This window comes from Urocampus carinirostris, chromosome 6, assembly GCF_059441175.1.
Source record: "Urocampus carinirostris isolate Australia breed hairy pipefish chromosome 6, RoL_Ucar_1.0, whole genome shotgun sequence".
Classification (NCBI taxonomy): Eukaryota; Metazoa; Chordata; class Actinopteri; order Syngnathiformes; family Syngnathidae; genus Urocampus; species Urocampus carinirostris.
In genome coordinates this window covers 17,417,696-17,433,387 of record NC_142354.1, presented here as the reverse complement: position 1 = coordinate 17,433,387, position 15,692 = coordinate 17,417,696, and the positions used below count along the sequence as shown (strand labels likewise).

At 41.4% G+C, this 15,692-nt stretch overlaps 1 protein-coding gene across 2 annotated transcripts in view; it reads left to right on the top strand.

Annotated features, from left to right (window-relative positions):
• Positions 1-12,836: 12,836 nt before the first annotated feature.
• syn2b (synapsin IIb) overlaps positions 12,837-15,692 on the top strand; it is a 117,653-nt gene continuing 114,797 nt past the window's right edge. For both annotated transcript variants that reach the window (XM_088338080.1, XM_088338079.1), the window contains exon 1: positions 12,837-13,588. In XM_088338080.1, the coding sequence (XP_088194206.1) occupies positions 13,167-13,588 (422 nt within the window). In that variant the 5' untranslated portion in view covers positions 12,837-13,166. The remainder of the gene's footprint in view (positions 13,589-15,692) is intronic.

Here is a 15,692-nt window from a genome sequence, read left to right as displayed (position 1 = left end):
GTACTTTCCCAAAACAGACATCTAGAAGCCCTGGCAACCCAGGCAATTAAGGGATGTGTGATCTGTGAAATGGTGAACAAATTGATACAGTATAAAGGAAAAAATATTCAGTTGAGATTTGAAGGTATGACAAATATATATATTTGTTTTCGTGAGAGATGGCGCGCATGGATGCAACAGCTCTTTAGCTAATTTTCTATTTATTACTGTTCTCTTTTCTATTTTGCTTTCTCTTCTGGAAAGCTACATCCATTGCAACCTGGTCATCCTTCTTCTTATTATTTTTTATTTCATACTATACTTTAATTATTTTACGTTTTATTTTGCGGGTTTCCGGGCAGACGTTATTTCAGACACTGATGCCACTAAAAATCCTGACAGGCCAATCTTCACCAGAGAATGAATATGGATAAGGTCACTGAGCACTAATAACTAATGAGATCCCTCACTGTGTGGAAGTGTGTTCATAATCAGTCGCAGCAAAACACATTTTCCGCCTACCATGGTGTCACACATGTGTCAAATTAGTGCCACTTAACCTGAGTGTTTATTCCTGGAACGGTTAAACTCATTGTAGATTTGTCAGTAATTCACGACATCACATTGTAATTTGCGGCAAATTAGCAATTATTTTCTGAATGCACACATTTTCGGCCGAGAAAATTCCAAAGCAATTCTTTGACAAAATTATCCTCCCTCTTAAAATATTATATGAATGAATAATAAAGCTTTAATTTTCTCATCATGACCATCTGTGATCAGAGCAGTTGATTTAAAACGTGAAAATGTAAATCACACACAGATAATTAAGAGCTGAGTATATTTGATTCCATGCTCAGAGGCACACTGGCGCAGTGTTCTCATTTGCCCGCGTCCCTGTGGTTAGCGCGTGTGCGGCACAGTTCTGAGGTCGTGGGAACCTCCTAGTGGGTTCAAATCCAGCTCCCGGCCTTACTGTGCGGAGTTTGTATGTTCTCCCCGTGCTTGTGTGGGTTTCCTCCGGGCACTCCGGTTTTCTCCCACATTCCAAACACATGCATTTCAGGTGAATTGGCCGGTCCAAATTGTCCCTAGGTGTGACTGAGCGAGTGAGTTGTCTGTCCCCGTGTGCCCTGCGAGAGGGCTGGGACCTGCCAGGCTGTACTTGTCCAATACACACCACTGGAAATGGTGGTGTGTATGGCAACCAGTCCAGGGTGTCCCCTGCCCACTGCCCGATGATTGCTGGGATGGGCTCCAGCATCCCCGCGACCCTACTAAGGATAAGCAGTGCAGCTGATGAGATGAGATGATATAAGGAAACACATGTACAATATAACATATTAAACTACATAAATAAACACGTTTGGAAAAAAAATATGGTGTAAAATTTTTTTGTATTTTGTCAGGGGAAATCCGACAGTTTGGAGCATGGAGCCCTGGAGCTTGACAGGTATGAGTCCAATACCAATCACTAATGTCAGTTCTCTCCCATCTCTATCGCTCTTACAGTATTCGTACAATGAAAAAACAGTATTAGGTGAAAATCAACACAAAATTGGTAATTTCTTCAGTGTCAGTAATAATTCGAAACATAATGCAGAAAGTGATAACAATGGCAATAATTCTGGCACGAAAAAACGGCGGAGAAATTCTTCGGAAGGTCGCGGAGACAAGGAAAGCACGTGTGTTGAAGTGAACAATTCGATAAAAGAAAATAAACAAAAGAATATAGATTAATATAATTATTTCAGCAATATTATTTTGTATAATGTAAAATATTGTTGTGAACTGAAAAATCTTGAAGTGATAGCTGATTTGTATTACCAATAAACTGTGATGATTAAAACTGAATGAATATATAGATTTATATTATATATTTGTCGCCAATTTACAATTTCAACCTCGATAACACTTAATTTTGGTGACCCATAGATCTCTGTTGGGACCCATAGATTTTTGAGCATGCGAGTCCCTGGGACCCATCACTTTTCAGAGGTAAAATGAACACTGCTGGTGTGCCGATAGACCTTGTTGAGTGTGCTGCAAGAAATTGCCAAATTTTATCTTTGCAAAAGAAAATAAAGCCATTATTGAGTGCAGACACTTCCTCTTCCTAGCTTACGACCATTCGACTTACAAAAACTGGTAGATATGAACATTTGTTTCGTGATGTCGAAAAATATCAGGATAATGCTGCAAGTTAGATTTTGTATTGTGTGCACCTTTTTTTCTGAGTACAGGACAGTACTGTAGTGCTCCTTTCCACCGCGACCGCCGTGTGGCGCTTGTGAGAGCTCACCCAGCATCCACCCCAAAGAAGAAATCCGCTTCCTCTTCCTAGTTTGTGTTTAAACATTTTATACTGTATCTCCAGCATGCTAAGAACTTTGACATTTTTATTGTTTAATATCTTGTGCATCTATTCAATATGGTTGGTAATGTGTAGAGAAGAGGCGAGCTGTTTCTTTTGAAATGAAAATGGAATAAGAAAGCTTGATGTGGTTGAGAAAATGGTTGGATCGCTTTTTTTCGGCCACTTTCTACCACGGAGGAGGAAGTCACCTAGCCCCTAATGCTCATCTTCCAAAAATAAGTTAAACTTCATTTTATTGTTTGTAAAAATGTTTATTTTTTAGTACAAAACAATACAGGTTACTTATACAAGCCTTAAACATACGCATATAAACCTTAAACATACAAAATATAGCACTGAAGCAACTTTCGAACAAATTCAACTTACGAACGTGGCAGAACCATGTGTAACCTTTCACTCAAAAGTTTATTGGGATATCGAGGAAACAAACACCAGCGATCCGGTGCACGCTGGACAGGGGGAGCAAGCAGCTCACGGGATCGGAGTGTGATTGGGTGGGCAAAACAGGTTGATTGCCGGAGCGGGAGATCAGAGCGTGGTCGGTGTTCAAAAACGGGCCGTTAGCTGGAGAGTGTATCAGAGTGTAATCAAATGGACAAAACGGGTCGATAGCCGGAGCGGGAGATCAGAGGGTGGTTGGTGGTCAAAAACTGGTCAAACCGGAGACAAACGGGAAATCAGGAACATACGAATAGGATACAGATGAAGACGGGACCGACGGGAGCCAGAGTCAAAGTGCTTGCCTTGCGTATGCAGAGGTTCGCTGACGGACTGACCAGGAGTGACTGGAGTACTGATATAAATAGGAGGGTAATCAATCAGGCAACTAGCAGCAGCTGGTGCCAGACGAGCAGGAACAGGTGAGGGCAATGAGTAATCATGACAGAACGTACGTTTGTAAGTAGGGCAGCGTGTGTATCATTGCTTTCTTCCAGTGATCATTCATTCGTATCAGTAGGTGGCAACAAATGACCATTTTTCTTCGTTTATAGATTAATTATCTGCTCATGACGTATTACATAGGAATATATTTAATAACTAATTTTGTTTGTTAAGCTATTTTGATTGCATTGGAAAAAATAAAATAAAAAAATGTTTTTGTTTAATTGTATTTTCATTATTTTCTTAAGTTAGAACATAGCATAAAAAGTTGAAGAATAATTGTAATTTTTCCCGAAAACAGGAATGTAATATGGTAAAACTTATAACAAAAAAATTACAGAAACTTTATTAACGTGTATTACCTCCTGAGCCTATTTAGTTAACATATTCATCTGAGCTTTGAAACAACATGATACTGGTGCTGGGACTTAATTTTGAAATATTTTCAACGGACTGTGTGCCTCGAGATTAATCAATGAAGAAAAGTGGGCCTTAGTTAAAAAAAAGGTTGATAAACACTGCTCGAGGTAACAGAAGCGATATTTATTTTGGCACATTAAGTTTCAAATCAATTCATTCAGATTGAGAAATAGATTATTTGTGATAGCAGTAATGGAAGGTCGCGACCAGGAAAGAGGTCTAAATCTACTGGAAGCTAGAGCTCTTGTTGGTGATAGGAATGAGTGGAGGGGTGTTGTAAAAGGATAGTGGGATGTTTGGACGCGTTCTAAGGGATGGGCAGGGCACCTGTATGATGCAGCAGGGGTAAACCAGTGAAAGCTGTCGGGCCCTGCTGTTGAACAGAAGAGTGTGTTATGTCACCATGACCCGAGTTACATGGCCGCTTTCTTGTGTCTCGTTTCATCTGGAGAGACCAAGCACGACCAATTTGGGTGCAGAAGTGCTTAATTTGTTTGGGTGTTTGGGCATTTGGGTTGGCCATGGTCATTTTTTTTGTATTTTTTACTTCTTTTTTTTTTCTTTTCTTTGTTTTTTTGTATGTGTTTGTCTTGCTGTTGGTCACTCTTCTCAAGGGATATTACCAGGGTACATAGATCGATAGTTAAAGCAGTTCCATGATAGGCTGAGGCAACACACCAAAATGAATGAATGAATGAATGTATAGCCTTCATTTTCATTATGGTATTATAATGAAACCAGAGGCTTCTCCTTTTAGTGCTATGAAAACAAATTTCAAAGGTAAACATGTGCAAAAGGATACAATTATTTTAAACAACATGGCAATCATACATAATAAATATGTTCATATTCACATTGGTAGCAGATCATGATGCTAATAAACGCTGTAGATGGAAATTCAGGGGGTAATGGCTTTCGGCAAAAAGCGGTTCCATTAACAAAATTGACAAATATTTCATACATTTTGTGTTTGTGTTTGGTTTTGTGTTCATTTCAGCTGTGCCAGTCCGACAACAGCTGTGCAGCCCTCCGGCACCCCAAGGTCCAACCATGACATAACGTGTTGACAGCCTGCTTGGATGGGTAGGGAAAAAACCACTACTGATGTCATACTTTACTTATTTCACCATCGCCTCTATAAGTGACGGCTACGAAGTGCAGTTTATTTTGCTGATTACAAATTATACATCATACCCATTCTTACCAGCAGCACTTCCTCTTGAAAATATTCCCAAATTTTAAAATGTGCAAAATGGGAGGAAATAGTACATGGATTTTGCATAAAATCTGTCTACAATTAACCGGTACATTCCAATTATTTTTCCATATAATGCATTTTGAAAACAGCCTACTTCTAACATCATGCGAGGAACACCGGCACCCGAGCAAGCCACTCACCAAATTGGTTAATGTGTTAATTAGTCAAAGAGGTTACGAGGGTTTCAAGCCAAATTTAGGTAGTTGTTGTGGAGAATGCCCAGGTGTTGGGTTGGAGGTGGATGCAGTAATGGTACAAAGAAAGTCGAGCAGCCAAAAAGGGGCTTACTTGCAAAAATAACACACTGATAGCTACCAGGGGCTACCTAAGAGCGATCAATCAAAGGCGGCCGACCCTCAGTGTAAAAAAGAGAGGCTGGCCGACCAAAAAAACACACAGTGTGTGCCAGGCTAAGCGGTAACCACCAACAAAAAGCAGCTACAGAGACCAACGTAAACCTGGCCAGGAATAAACCAATGGACATGGAAGGCTAGGTAGCTAGTGGGCCAAATAACATTGTGTGCACCTAACAGCGGCTAGTTGAGAACTATCAGCCGTGGCGGAGAAAGCGCAAGGCTAGCCAACCAAAAACACACAGTGAGCTGCTAGGGCCAACCAGGAACCAACAACAAAAAGCGACTACGGCAACAAACATGAACCCAGCTGGGAATAAACGATGGACACAGCAAGCTATCTGGCCAAACAACTCTGTGTGCAGCTAAAGGGGGCTAAACCAGGAGCAAACAAAACAAGAAGCCGTCAGAAGCTCCGACGTTAGCGAGACATCATTATATTAACCATGACACACACCACTAAAAACACAAAAGAAAAGCCACAATCGATTACCTAAAAAAAGGCAAAGTAGGCAAGCACGCTGTCCACCTGACGCAGCTTTTGGAGGTCAAGGTACACAACTCGGTCAAGAGTCACAGTGCCCCAAGCGATCTGGTATGCGAAGTTCCAATTCCTCCAAGCAGAAATCAGCTTTATGCAATCGCTGTTCACTACAATTGCTGTCTGTTTCAGAGCTGCTTTACATGTTGTGTTAATACAGGGGTCGGGAACCTTTTTGACTCAAAGAGCCATAAAAGCAAAAAATATTAATTTTATTTTGGGAAAGAGCCACACCATATATTATGAGACAAATTTACTAAATTGCTAAACCCGCGCCCCAGACAAAAGCTTAGTCTTCAGCACATTTATTTTTGATGATATGATAAAAATTATGAAAAGAGAATAATGCCAGAGCCCCGGTCCCAAAATCAACAAACATACCACTTTAAACTTTCTTGCAATTACTCAAGATCGGTTAAACTCCTTTTGACCCTTTTTTTCATACATATTGGTTTCAAAACCAGATGCAAGCAATTATTGTGTAAAAACGTCACAACGTTCTGCAAATAGGGAGCCTGATGAGCTCACTTTTGGCGCAGACGGCGTAGGGCGAGAGATGGGAGGGAGTGCTTGCACTTTTTGCATAGCTCCACCCATCCCTCCCACTCACCCAATCAAATGACTAAGTTCTCTTCCGGTGTTTTGGCGTATTTACAGTTCTGTGGATTCATCATAAGGTATCTGAACACTGAACACAGATTATATGGTGAACTTTTATATAAAGGATTCTTTAGCGTTGTACAGCCAAAACGAGTTTTTTTCCCCCTTTTTTGTGTGACACCTTGACTGTAAATTGTAGTGAAAAACGTGCCCTATATATACTGCGAAGTAATGTCTCAATGTTTAGCATTGGTTTTGCTTTGTGTGTACCTGAATAAGATAAATAACTCATGTTTTGAACAAGATGGAGAAATTTTGCATGCAATCAAATTTGTCTCTGAGCCACAGATACTCATAGAAAGAGCCATACATGGCTCGCGAGCCATAGGTTCCCGACCCCTGTGTTAATAGGATTCCCCATGTCGAAAGAGACGTGTTCCTTAAATAACTTCCCCAGAAGATACGAGCAAGTTGCGTCAACTTAGAGATAATATTTGCAACATATCTGCATAATTGTGGGGAGCAACAACACACTTTCTGTGCCTAATTAAAAAAATGTGGTCTTTGTGGTCTTCTTCAAGAACATTTTCTGACATCGGCCACCCTACATCCTCATCAACTGTAGTCATGCGCACAAAAACTCGAAGAATCTTTGCAGCTTTGTGCACCTGTTACCATGGAGATTACCATTGCTGTCCATGCTATCGTGATGGAACATCAAAAGCACCGTCGTCATTACCCAACACATGCATTTATAGATTCTCGCACAGGCTTGTGTGAAATGGATGCACAGATGCTGCACGAGCCTCTGGGAAGATAGAAGCATCCACGTTAATCTTCACATCTCCCTACATAATCGTGTTTGATCTTCCTGTATGTCTGAGAGAGCATTTGCAGAGCAACCATTCCCAAAGGCACACATCTTTATGGCTATGAATATTACTGCAACAATAGTGTAATTTTAAGAACACATAAAACCCCTTAAGGACCTTGTCTTAAAATGCTCCATATGTATTCAAATGTGTCCATGATTTTGAAATGGATCCTGAAGGACTTTATGAAAACTAATATAACCCCACGACTCAGTTGCGGGAATCACAAAATGAGTGATTAATTATTGATGTTAATATATATGTTGGTGTAGTTAAAGTCCAGATTAAGTCTTCCACAGACGTGAGTGTGTACAAGTAACAAAAAAAAAATCTAAAATAAATAAATTATATATATATATATATATATATATATATATATATACTTGCTTCCCGCGCCTAGCGAACACCGGAATCTGGGGGCAGCCCTTCCTCTTTTCTTTAATAAAACTTGTGAGAAACGTAACGCAATTGGGTCCTGTTTCCGTTCTGGTCCTGACAATTGTTGTTCATTATGTTTTGTGTACTGTTACCCGACGCTAAATCTATTGCAACCTGGTCATCCTGGAAGGAGGATTACCACTTCTCAAGGATTCTTATTCTCCTCGTGCCGTTTTGACTTTTTCCTTGCCTGCATGTTGGTTTAAGATCAGGCGATAGTGTAATTGTAATCCTGTACGGTCCTTTGAGACATCTTGTGATTAAGGGCTATACAAACAATTTTGACTTGACTTGATTTGTACACTCAATTCAATACGCTCATTTTTGGTGTCTATGACTATTATAATACATTTTCATCACCACAACTAAGCACGAGCTTAAGCTTTTTTGTGCATCCAGTCTAAATTTAGGCCATGTTTTGCTTTGTCTGCCAACTGCTGATTTTGCCTGCTTGCGTTGATCATTATATAACAATTGTTTGGAAATGTTCTATGTATGTGTGTCATGAAACATGTAGGGCAGGAGGAGCTTAGAAAATGTCGTTTCAGTTCACACGACAGGCTCGGTGACTCACTGCAGTGCCCTCACGCATCAACGAACAGCAAACGGGAGGGTGTGTTCTCCCTTGAATTCGCAGACCCGCACATGCTTGCTTAACTGAGAAGCAGTTATGGGCGCTTGACTGAAAAAAATAATTAGTTACAGTTACTAGTTACTCCAAGAGCCAAGGGGAGAACTGCAGGTTTGAGTGCGTTCTTCATTTGGGCCCCTATATTGTGGAATGCTCTGCCCTCTGAGATTTGGTCTGCAACCTCAGTGGAACTGTTTAAATCTAGGCTTAAATTACCTATATTTCCTGTTAACAATATCTGTGTATTGTCTGTTATTGCAACATCCGTTGCAGCCTGGTCATCCTTTAAAGGGGGATTACCTCATGTGCGGTCCCTTCTCAAGGTTTCTTCTATTTCCTCATGTTGAAGTTTTTGAGTTTTTCCTTTCCCTCATGTAGGTTTTAGATCAGGGGATGGTGATATGATGGTCTGTAGTTTGCAATAATATTGGTCTGTGCAGCCCTTTGAGACTCATTTGTCGGATCATCTGCAAACCTACGCTACATGCTAGGCAAGCTTTTGTGACTCCCTGACTCTGTCCTGCCCTGTTTTCCGTCTGATTCCTGTTGCCGACCGTGTTCCACCTGTTTTTTTCTCGTTCTCAACACTGCCTTTGCTCGACACGGAAGTTCCACTTCCGTGTTCCCAGCTATCTGCTACCCGTGACCGACGATCATCGGATCGTGGGTGCAAGTCTTTTCCTCCTTCTAAATAAAGCTGAGTAAAACGAACGCAATCAGGTCCCGTCTCCGCTCCTGGTCAGTGACAAGTTATCACTAAACACGGTATCATTCAGACAACAATAATGACATTAACAATTTGTGACATTTATAATTATTCTTTTATTACATTAATATAATAATAACAATAATACTAATCCATTTACAAAATAATTACGTTACGCCCCAGATTACTGACACCCAAATGTAGCGCGTTGGTCTGAAAATAACTATCAAGTTACAAATTACCGTATATACTCGCATTGAAGCCAACACCCTAAAAATGCTTTCAAATAGTCACTTAATAAAGAAATTGAAGAAAACGCATACAAGTCACATTTTTGCAAAAAAATCTAATTATCCTGCAGCTTGAACCTAGCCTTGAATCTCTGTAGTTTTAATTCATCCTTCTATGTTATAGCACTTGTTTTCAGTTACACTACTCTATAAAACGACATATAGTGGTCCAATAATACACGCTGTCCCTTTAACAAAACACAGGACGTGTCAAGACACCAGGGGAGATGGGTACCCAGGTGCAGGGAAGCAGGAACATGAGGTAATGGGTGTACTAAAAGATGTTTTGATTAAAAAAAAATTTAAAAAAAGGGAACAATGTAATGAATCAACTCACATGCACAAATCAAATGGGGACACAGACATGGGGGGAGGCTGACCGGGACATTGGAATCAATCTGACAAAGACAGAAACAAAGCGAGGAACTGAACACACACGGCGACTGGCGTAACAATAAAACAACACGAGACGAGAGGCCGAGGGAGCTGATTGGCTGACACAAGAGAAAGAAACAATGACACAGATGGACAAATTTAGGGGAGATACACAGTGTTACGAAATTCCGGACTACAGCTATTACTATAAGCTATACTTTTTTGCTGAATTTTAAACTCTGCGGCTTTATATAAGGCACGGCTTATACTTTTTTTTTTTTTTTTTATGGCGACACCGAAAAAAACTGTGAGCACTTTTTTCCTCGATGTTTGCACACTAAATCCAAAATAATGCAATGTTGTCTGGAAACATATATGACCGCCTTCGAGAGAAATTACACCATGTTCTTGCCAACATTATTCATAGAATACATAACAAAGCAAAAGGGGAGGTTTGATGATACTTTATTTAATGTTTACAACATATTCAAAATACTTCAACTTCCCCCCCCCCACAAATCAAGTCTTCAATTTATACATTCGGAGTGAACAGCAATGTCAAGACCAGAACAGAAGGAGGACCCAGATACGTAACGTTACTCACAAGTTTATTGAAATAAAGAGGAAAGTCAGCACCAGCGATCCGATGCTTGCTGGACGCGGGAAGCAAGCCGCTCACAGGATCGGAGCGTGTTCTGAATGCGGAAGTGGATCTTCCGGAGCGAAAGAACGTAGCGTAGTTAGACGGAAAAACAGGTCGTTAGCCGGGATGGCAGATCAGAACGTAGTCGGGGTCAAAAACCGGGTTGGCAGCCGGGACGGGAGATCAAAACGTGGTCGGGGTCAAAAAACGGGTCGCAGCAGGAAACAAACGGGGAAATCAGGGACGGACGAGTGGAAAACGGATGACAAAAACGGGACAGACGGGAGTCAGAGTCAAAATGCTTGCCTTGTTTGCTGACTGACAACAGGCGAGTGAAAGGACTGAGCTTAAATAGGACAGGGAACCAATCAGGTAACCAGCAGCAGCAGGCGCCAAACAAGCAGGCACAGGTGAGTGTAATGAGTAATCATGACAAGCAATGGAAGTTATCTATCAAAATGCTACAGTTGTCTTTCCGTCTCAATGTCAGGTCACTGAAGTTTCCTTTAATCCCAGAGGAACGATAACAAGCGAATGCAATTTCGTCAATTACTGTTGCTCCCACAAATGACAAAAACACAAAAGACATGTCTCTGTTGCATTCAGGCACTATCCTTTACACTATGGTTGGATGCATGTTGTGCATCAGTATATTTTGAGGTTTATTTGTATTACTGTATTTCTTTGCCGTTATTTAATGAATATCATTATTAATATAACAATCTCAGCTTTCATTTTTTAAAGTAAATATGTAAGTAAATATGAAATAGGCTATTTTCATCTGCAGACTATTGTAGCCTTGATCTAACTTTAAATTAAATAATTTTTTTTTTTTCTTACTTACTTTTTATACAATAATTTTCAGCTCAACATGCTGTTCCAAAGAATAATTGTGCAAGAGAAACATCTCCACTAAATCCTCCCCGAAACCAAACAAAATGAAAATAAATTAAAAAAAATCTTCCTCAACAGTCATACACGGACTTCAATCCACATTTATATATTTAGCGTTTTGGATGTTAGCACCCTCATATACAGTACCTACAAGCCTCTCTGCCTTGTGTTAGTGGCACGGTTGCCCTGGCAACCTATTGGCCCCGCCTGTGTGTCACGGTTGCCATGGCGCCCAATTGGCCCTGCTCGTGTGGCGCCAGCTGCAGCTTGTTGACGGATTGGCTCCCTGTCAGGATTTAAACTCTGTCCTATCAATCCCCTTTGGTCAGTCCGTCTGCGAATCTCTGTTTTTACACGGCAAGTCCTTTTTCGCCTTTTTTTTACACCTGTTTGTCTCCCGTTACGACCTGTTTTGATCTCGACCACGTCTGTTCTCCCGCCCCGAATAACGATCCGTTTTTGTTCTCGACCACGTGTACTCTGCTTTCCTGGCTTTTGACTTTTTTCCGTTCCAGACATCGCCATCGCTCGCCACGGAAGTCCCACTTCCGCGTATGAGCAACCTACTCCCTGCGACCAGCGATCTCCAGATCGTGTGTGCACTCCTTTCCCTTTTTCCCAATAAAACTGTGAGAAACGTTACGCAACTGGGTCCTGATCCTGTTCTGGTTCTTGACAGTTTGTTCAATGTGATTTTATTCAATCCAACCAAACCTGCAAATAGCTCATTGACAATTTTTGCAAACCGCTCAGAAGATTCAGATCTGAGAAGTAGCTCCACTCACTCTTAAATAACCAACAGAGCACCATGTCTGTTCCCGGTGGTTCCAATATTTATTTCGTTGCTATAAAAAGCTACCTAACAATGGCCGACACAGGAGAGAACTACGTTCAACTCCATTCTGATCTCTAAGCTGCACCCAGGTTACATGTTATTTTACAGTTTTTCACCAATCTCTTTAAAAGTCAGACCTGCTGATCTTGACATTTGCCGATTGCGATTTCTTGTATACCCAGACATTTTGCCTGCCAAATTTGGGACCTTTTCAGCTCCCATTGTTCTGATGCTGAGAAAATAAAACTGAGAGCATAGCGCAGGGAGCGATAGAGGTGTTTGTTTTGGACTGAAAGGGACACTACAATAAATAGCTGCTGCAAGGCAACGATTTCCCATCTTTTTGATCGTTCACATGTGCTGCGAGTGATGCATTGACTCTGCCAGTGATGATACAGAAAAACAAAAGATGCAATATCATATGGAGCTAGAAAATACAGTAGGTTTTGCTGCCATTGTAAATAATAAATGTGATATGAAATATGAGTAAAAGATGATGTTTCAAAAATCAGGAAGGGAGTGGAGAGGCATTTACATTTTTTAGAGAGGTATGGCACGCAAAGGAGGAAATCCCTTCTCATGGTTGCACACAGCACACTGCACGACCGGGCTGCAGCACGAAACGCAAAACAGAGCGCACACGCACACATACAAACGAATCGTGTATGATGTAGGAGGAGGAGGGGCAAGAAGTGGAGTGAGCGCATGGGGAGGGGGCGCTTTACGCCAAGCGAGCATCATCCCTTCATTCGGCTTGTAGGGGGTCAGGAGGAGGCATCCACAGTTTCAGGGCGGAAAAGCAGCAGCATCACACCCACAGGAGGCGACACCACACCTCTCGCATGCATTTGTGAGGAGACCAGCAGGAAGAACAACAGCGCGGAGAGCAATCTCCCAAAGACTGGAGCAGGGCTGCGTTTATCGCCTCCATCCATTGCTCCATATGCTCTCTGTCATTCGCCAGTCAACTTTGGATCCTCGCCGCTCCGATTTGCCGTGACCTCTCTTTGCCTGCTCGTATTTTTCTTCTGACCGCTAACCCAAAGAAGGAATTGGGATTCCCACCGCCACCATGAACTTCCTACGACGTCGCCTCTCTGACAGCAGCTTCATGTCCAACCTGCCCAACGGCTACATGTCTGACCTCCAGAGGCCAGAACAACCGGTGCCCCCTGCCCCGACTGCCCCATCCCCGTCCCAGGTCCCGGGTCCCACTGCCCCCCAGGCCCCTGCCCAATCTCCGACCCAAGCCCCTGTAGGCTCCCCAGCTCCTCAAGAGCGTCGCCTGTCCCAGCAGGCTCAACAGCAGCCACAACCAACCCAGGCCACAACTGGCGGTTCCTCTGGGTTCTTCAGCTCCTTCAGCTCTATCACCAATGCAGTCAAGCAAACAGCAGCTTCTGCTGCTGGCTTTGTGGAGCAGTCAGCACCATCTCCCTCCCTTTCCAAGAAGTTTAAGATCCTTCTGGTCATTGATGAGCTGCAACATGAGTGGTAAGTGACCTCAGGCATGGTAGGTAAGTCTTCCTGTCATGCTCTTCAAAGCTAATCTAATCATATTAGAAAAAACACAATTAACTAGGTTCTGACAGCAATTCTCAGCTATTAAAGACCATGTGGATGTGACTGGCAATTTCATTTGTGCTCTATTTTGCTCTCATAATAGAAAAAGGCTTGCAGATGAGCTTTTCTCTAAGGGGGTCACATGTTTAGTGCTTTTGCCAGCTTGTGTGTCAGAGAGCTGTGAGTAAGTGTTTTATCCCTAACAGGTTATTATCCCTATGCTTACAACCCATAAATCACTTGCTGTCATAGACGGGGGCATGTAACCTAAGCGCTGAATAAAACATCACTTCTGACGATGTCATGTGTAATAACATTGCCAAGTCCCTGGTCGCTTAGTGGCTCTTCAAATCACATAAAAAAATACCTGGGTTGTCCAGTACACCTTGTTATTCGATATTGATGTTTTCGAGATAGTCCTGTTATTCTATTATTGTCCTGTGATTTGATGGATGATGCCGATATCTTCTTTTGCGAATGATCAGTTTTATGCTTTGACCATTTGTTAATAACACCTCGCACAGGCCAGGTTACTAAAATTTCCTGGAGGCATCTACTAGAGCACAATACACAATTCCTGACATAACAATATCCTCTGATTGTGATAGATTTGGAGCTACAAGCTGAGTGGCTCAGGTAATCATGGTCTCTTTTACGCAGAAATCAAACCAAATAGTCCCATTGCTGTCGTAACAGAAGGTCTAGCAACAAGCCGCCTTTTCTATCTGCACCATTTCAGGGGACTATAGCCTAAACTGCTTCCACTTTTGATTCTACAATCAGACAAATTAGTATGTTATAGCACCACCCTGTGTCTTGTGTAATGTGTGAAGTACATCTTTCAAAATAACAATGTAGGTGAAATAAGTGTTGAGTGTGAACCTTCTCACTCCTTTTCCTCACCATTTGAACATTATTGTCTCAGCAGCTTTGGGTATCAGAACTAGACTTGTTCCCTCTATTCCACATTAATTCCACAGGATGTTGCCTCCCAAATAGGCTAACACAATGTGATGTGAACACGTTAAATAGAACGCTTGAGGCATAATAGTCAAGCTAAAAACATATGAGCTTTAAAATGTATTAGAAATAACCACCATCACCATTTTATCCATTTTCTTTACACGCTGGAGCTTATCCTCGTCTACTTTAGACGAAAGTTAAAGGTAGTAGGTGTCAAGCAGTAGCCGGACATACCGAGGAAGTCAGATTGCACCTATTTATCCGTCAGCAGATTTATCCCCCTGGATTTAGAATTAGAGTTGTCTTTATTGTCATTGATAACAATTTAGTTAACATTGTTTACAAGATTAGGTGTGGCACTCAAAGATAAACAGGTTATACAAAAAATAAAAGTAGAAAATAATTACCCTATTTAGGAACATTCGATTTACGAAAAACGGTAGATACGAACATTTTTTTCGGGATGTTGAAAGATATCCGGACATTGCTGTAAGTTAGATTTTGTATTGTGTGCACCTTTTTCCGAGGAGAGGACAGTACTGTAGTGCTTCTTTCCGCCACTACCGGTGTGTGGCGCTGTGGGAGGCATTCCACATTCTTATAGTCCCATATCTCGTGCATCCATTCAATATGATTGGTATTAAGGAAAGGTGAGCCGTTTTTTTTTTAAATGAAAGTGGAATAAGAAAGCTTGATGCGGTTGAGAAAATGGTTGGATTGCTTTTTTTTCGCCCACTTTCTACCACGTAAGGAGGAACTCTTGAAGTTCCTCTTCCAAAAGTAAATTAAAGTTATTTTTATAGAGCATATTATTTTATCAAATGTCTATGTTTTAGTACAAAACAACACAGGGTACTTATACAATCCTTAAACATACATTCCATACAAAGTACAGGACTGAAGCAATTTACGAACAAATTCAGCTTACGAATGATCTTCTGGAACCTATCTCGTTCGTAAGTAGGGCAGCTTTTACATATGCAATATTTCCATGGTAGTGTGGGTCGACTGTCTTAAGTTTTAGGTGCATCGGGAAATGGTGCAATTAAAAACAACTTCATACGTCAAAAAG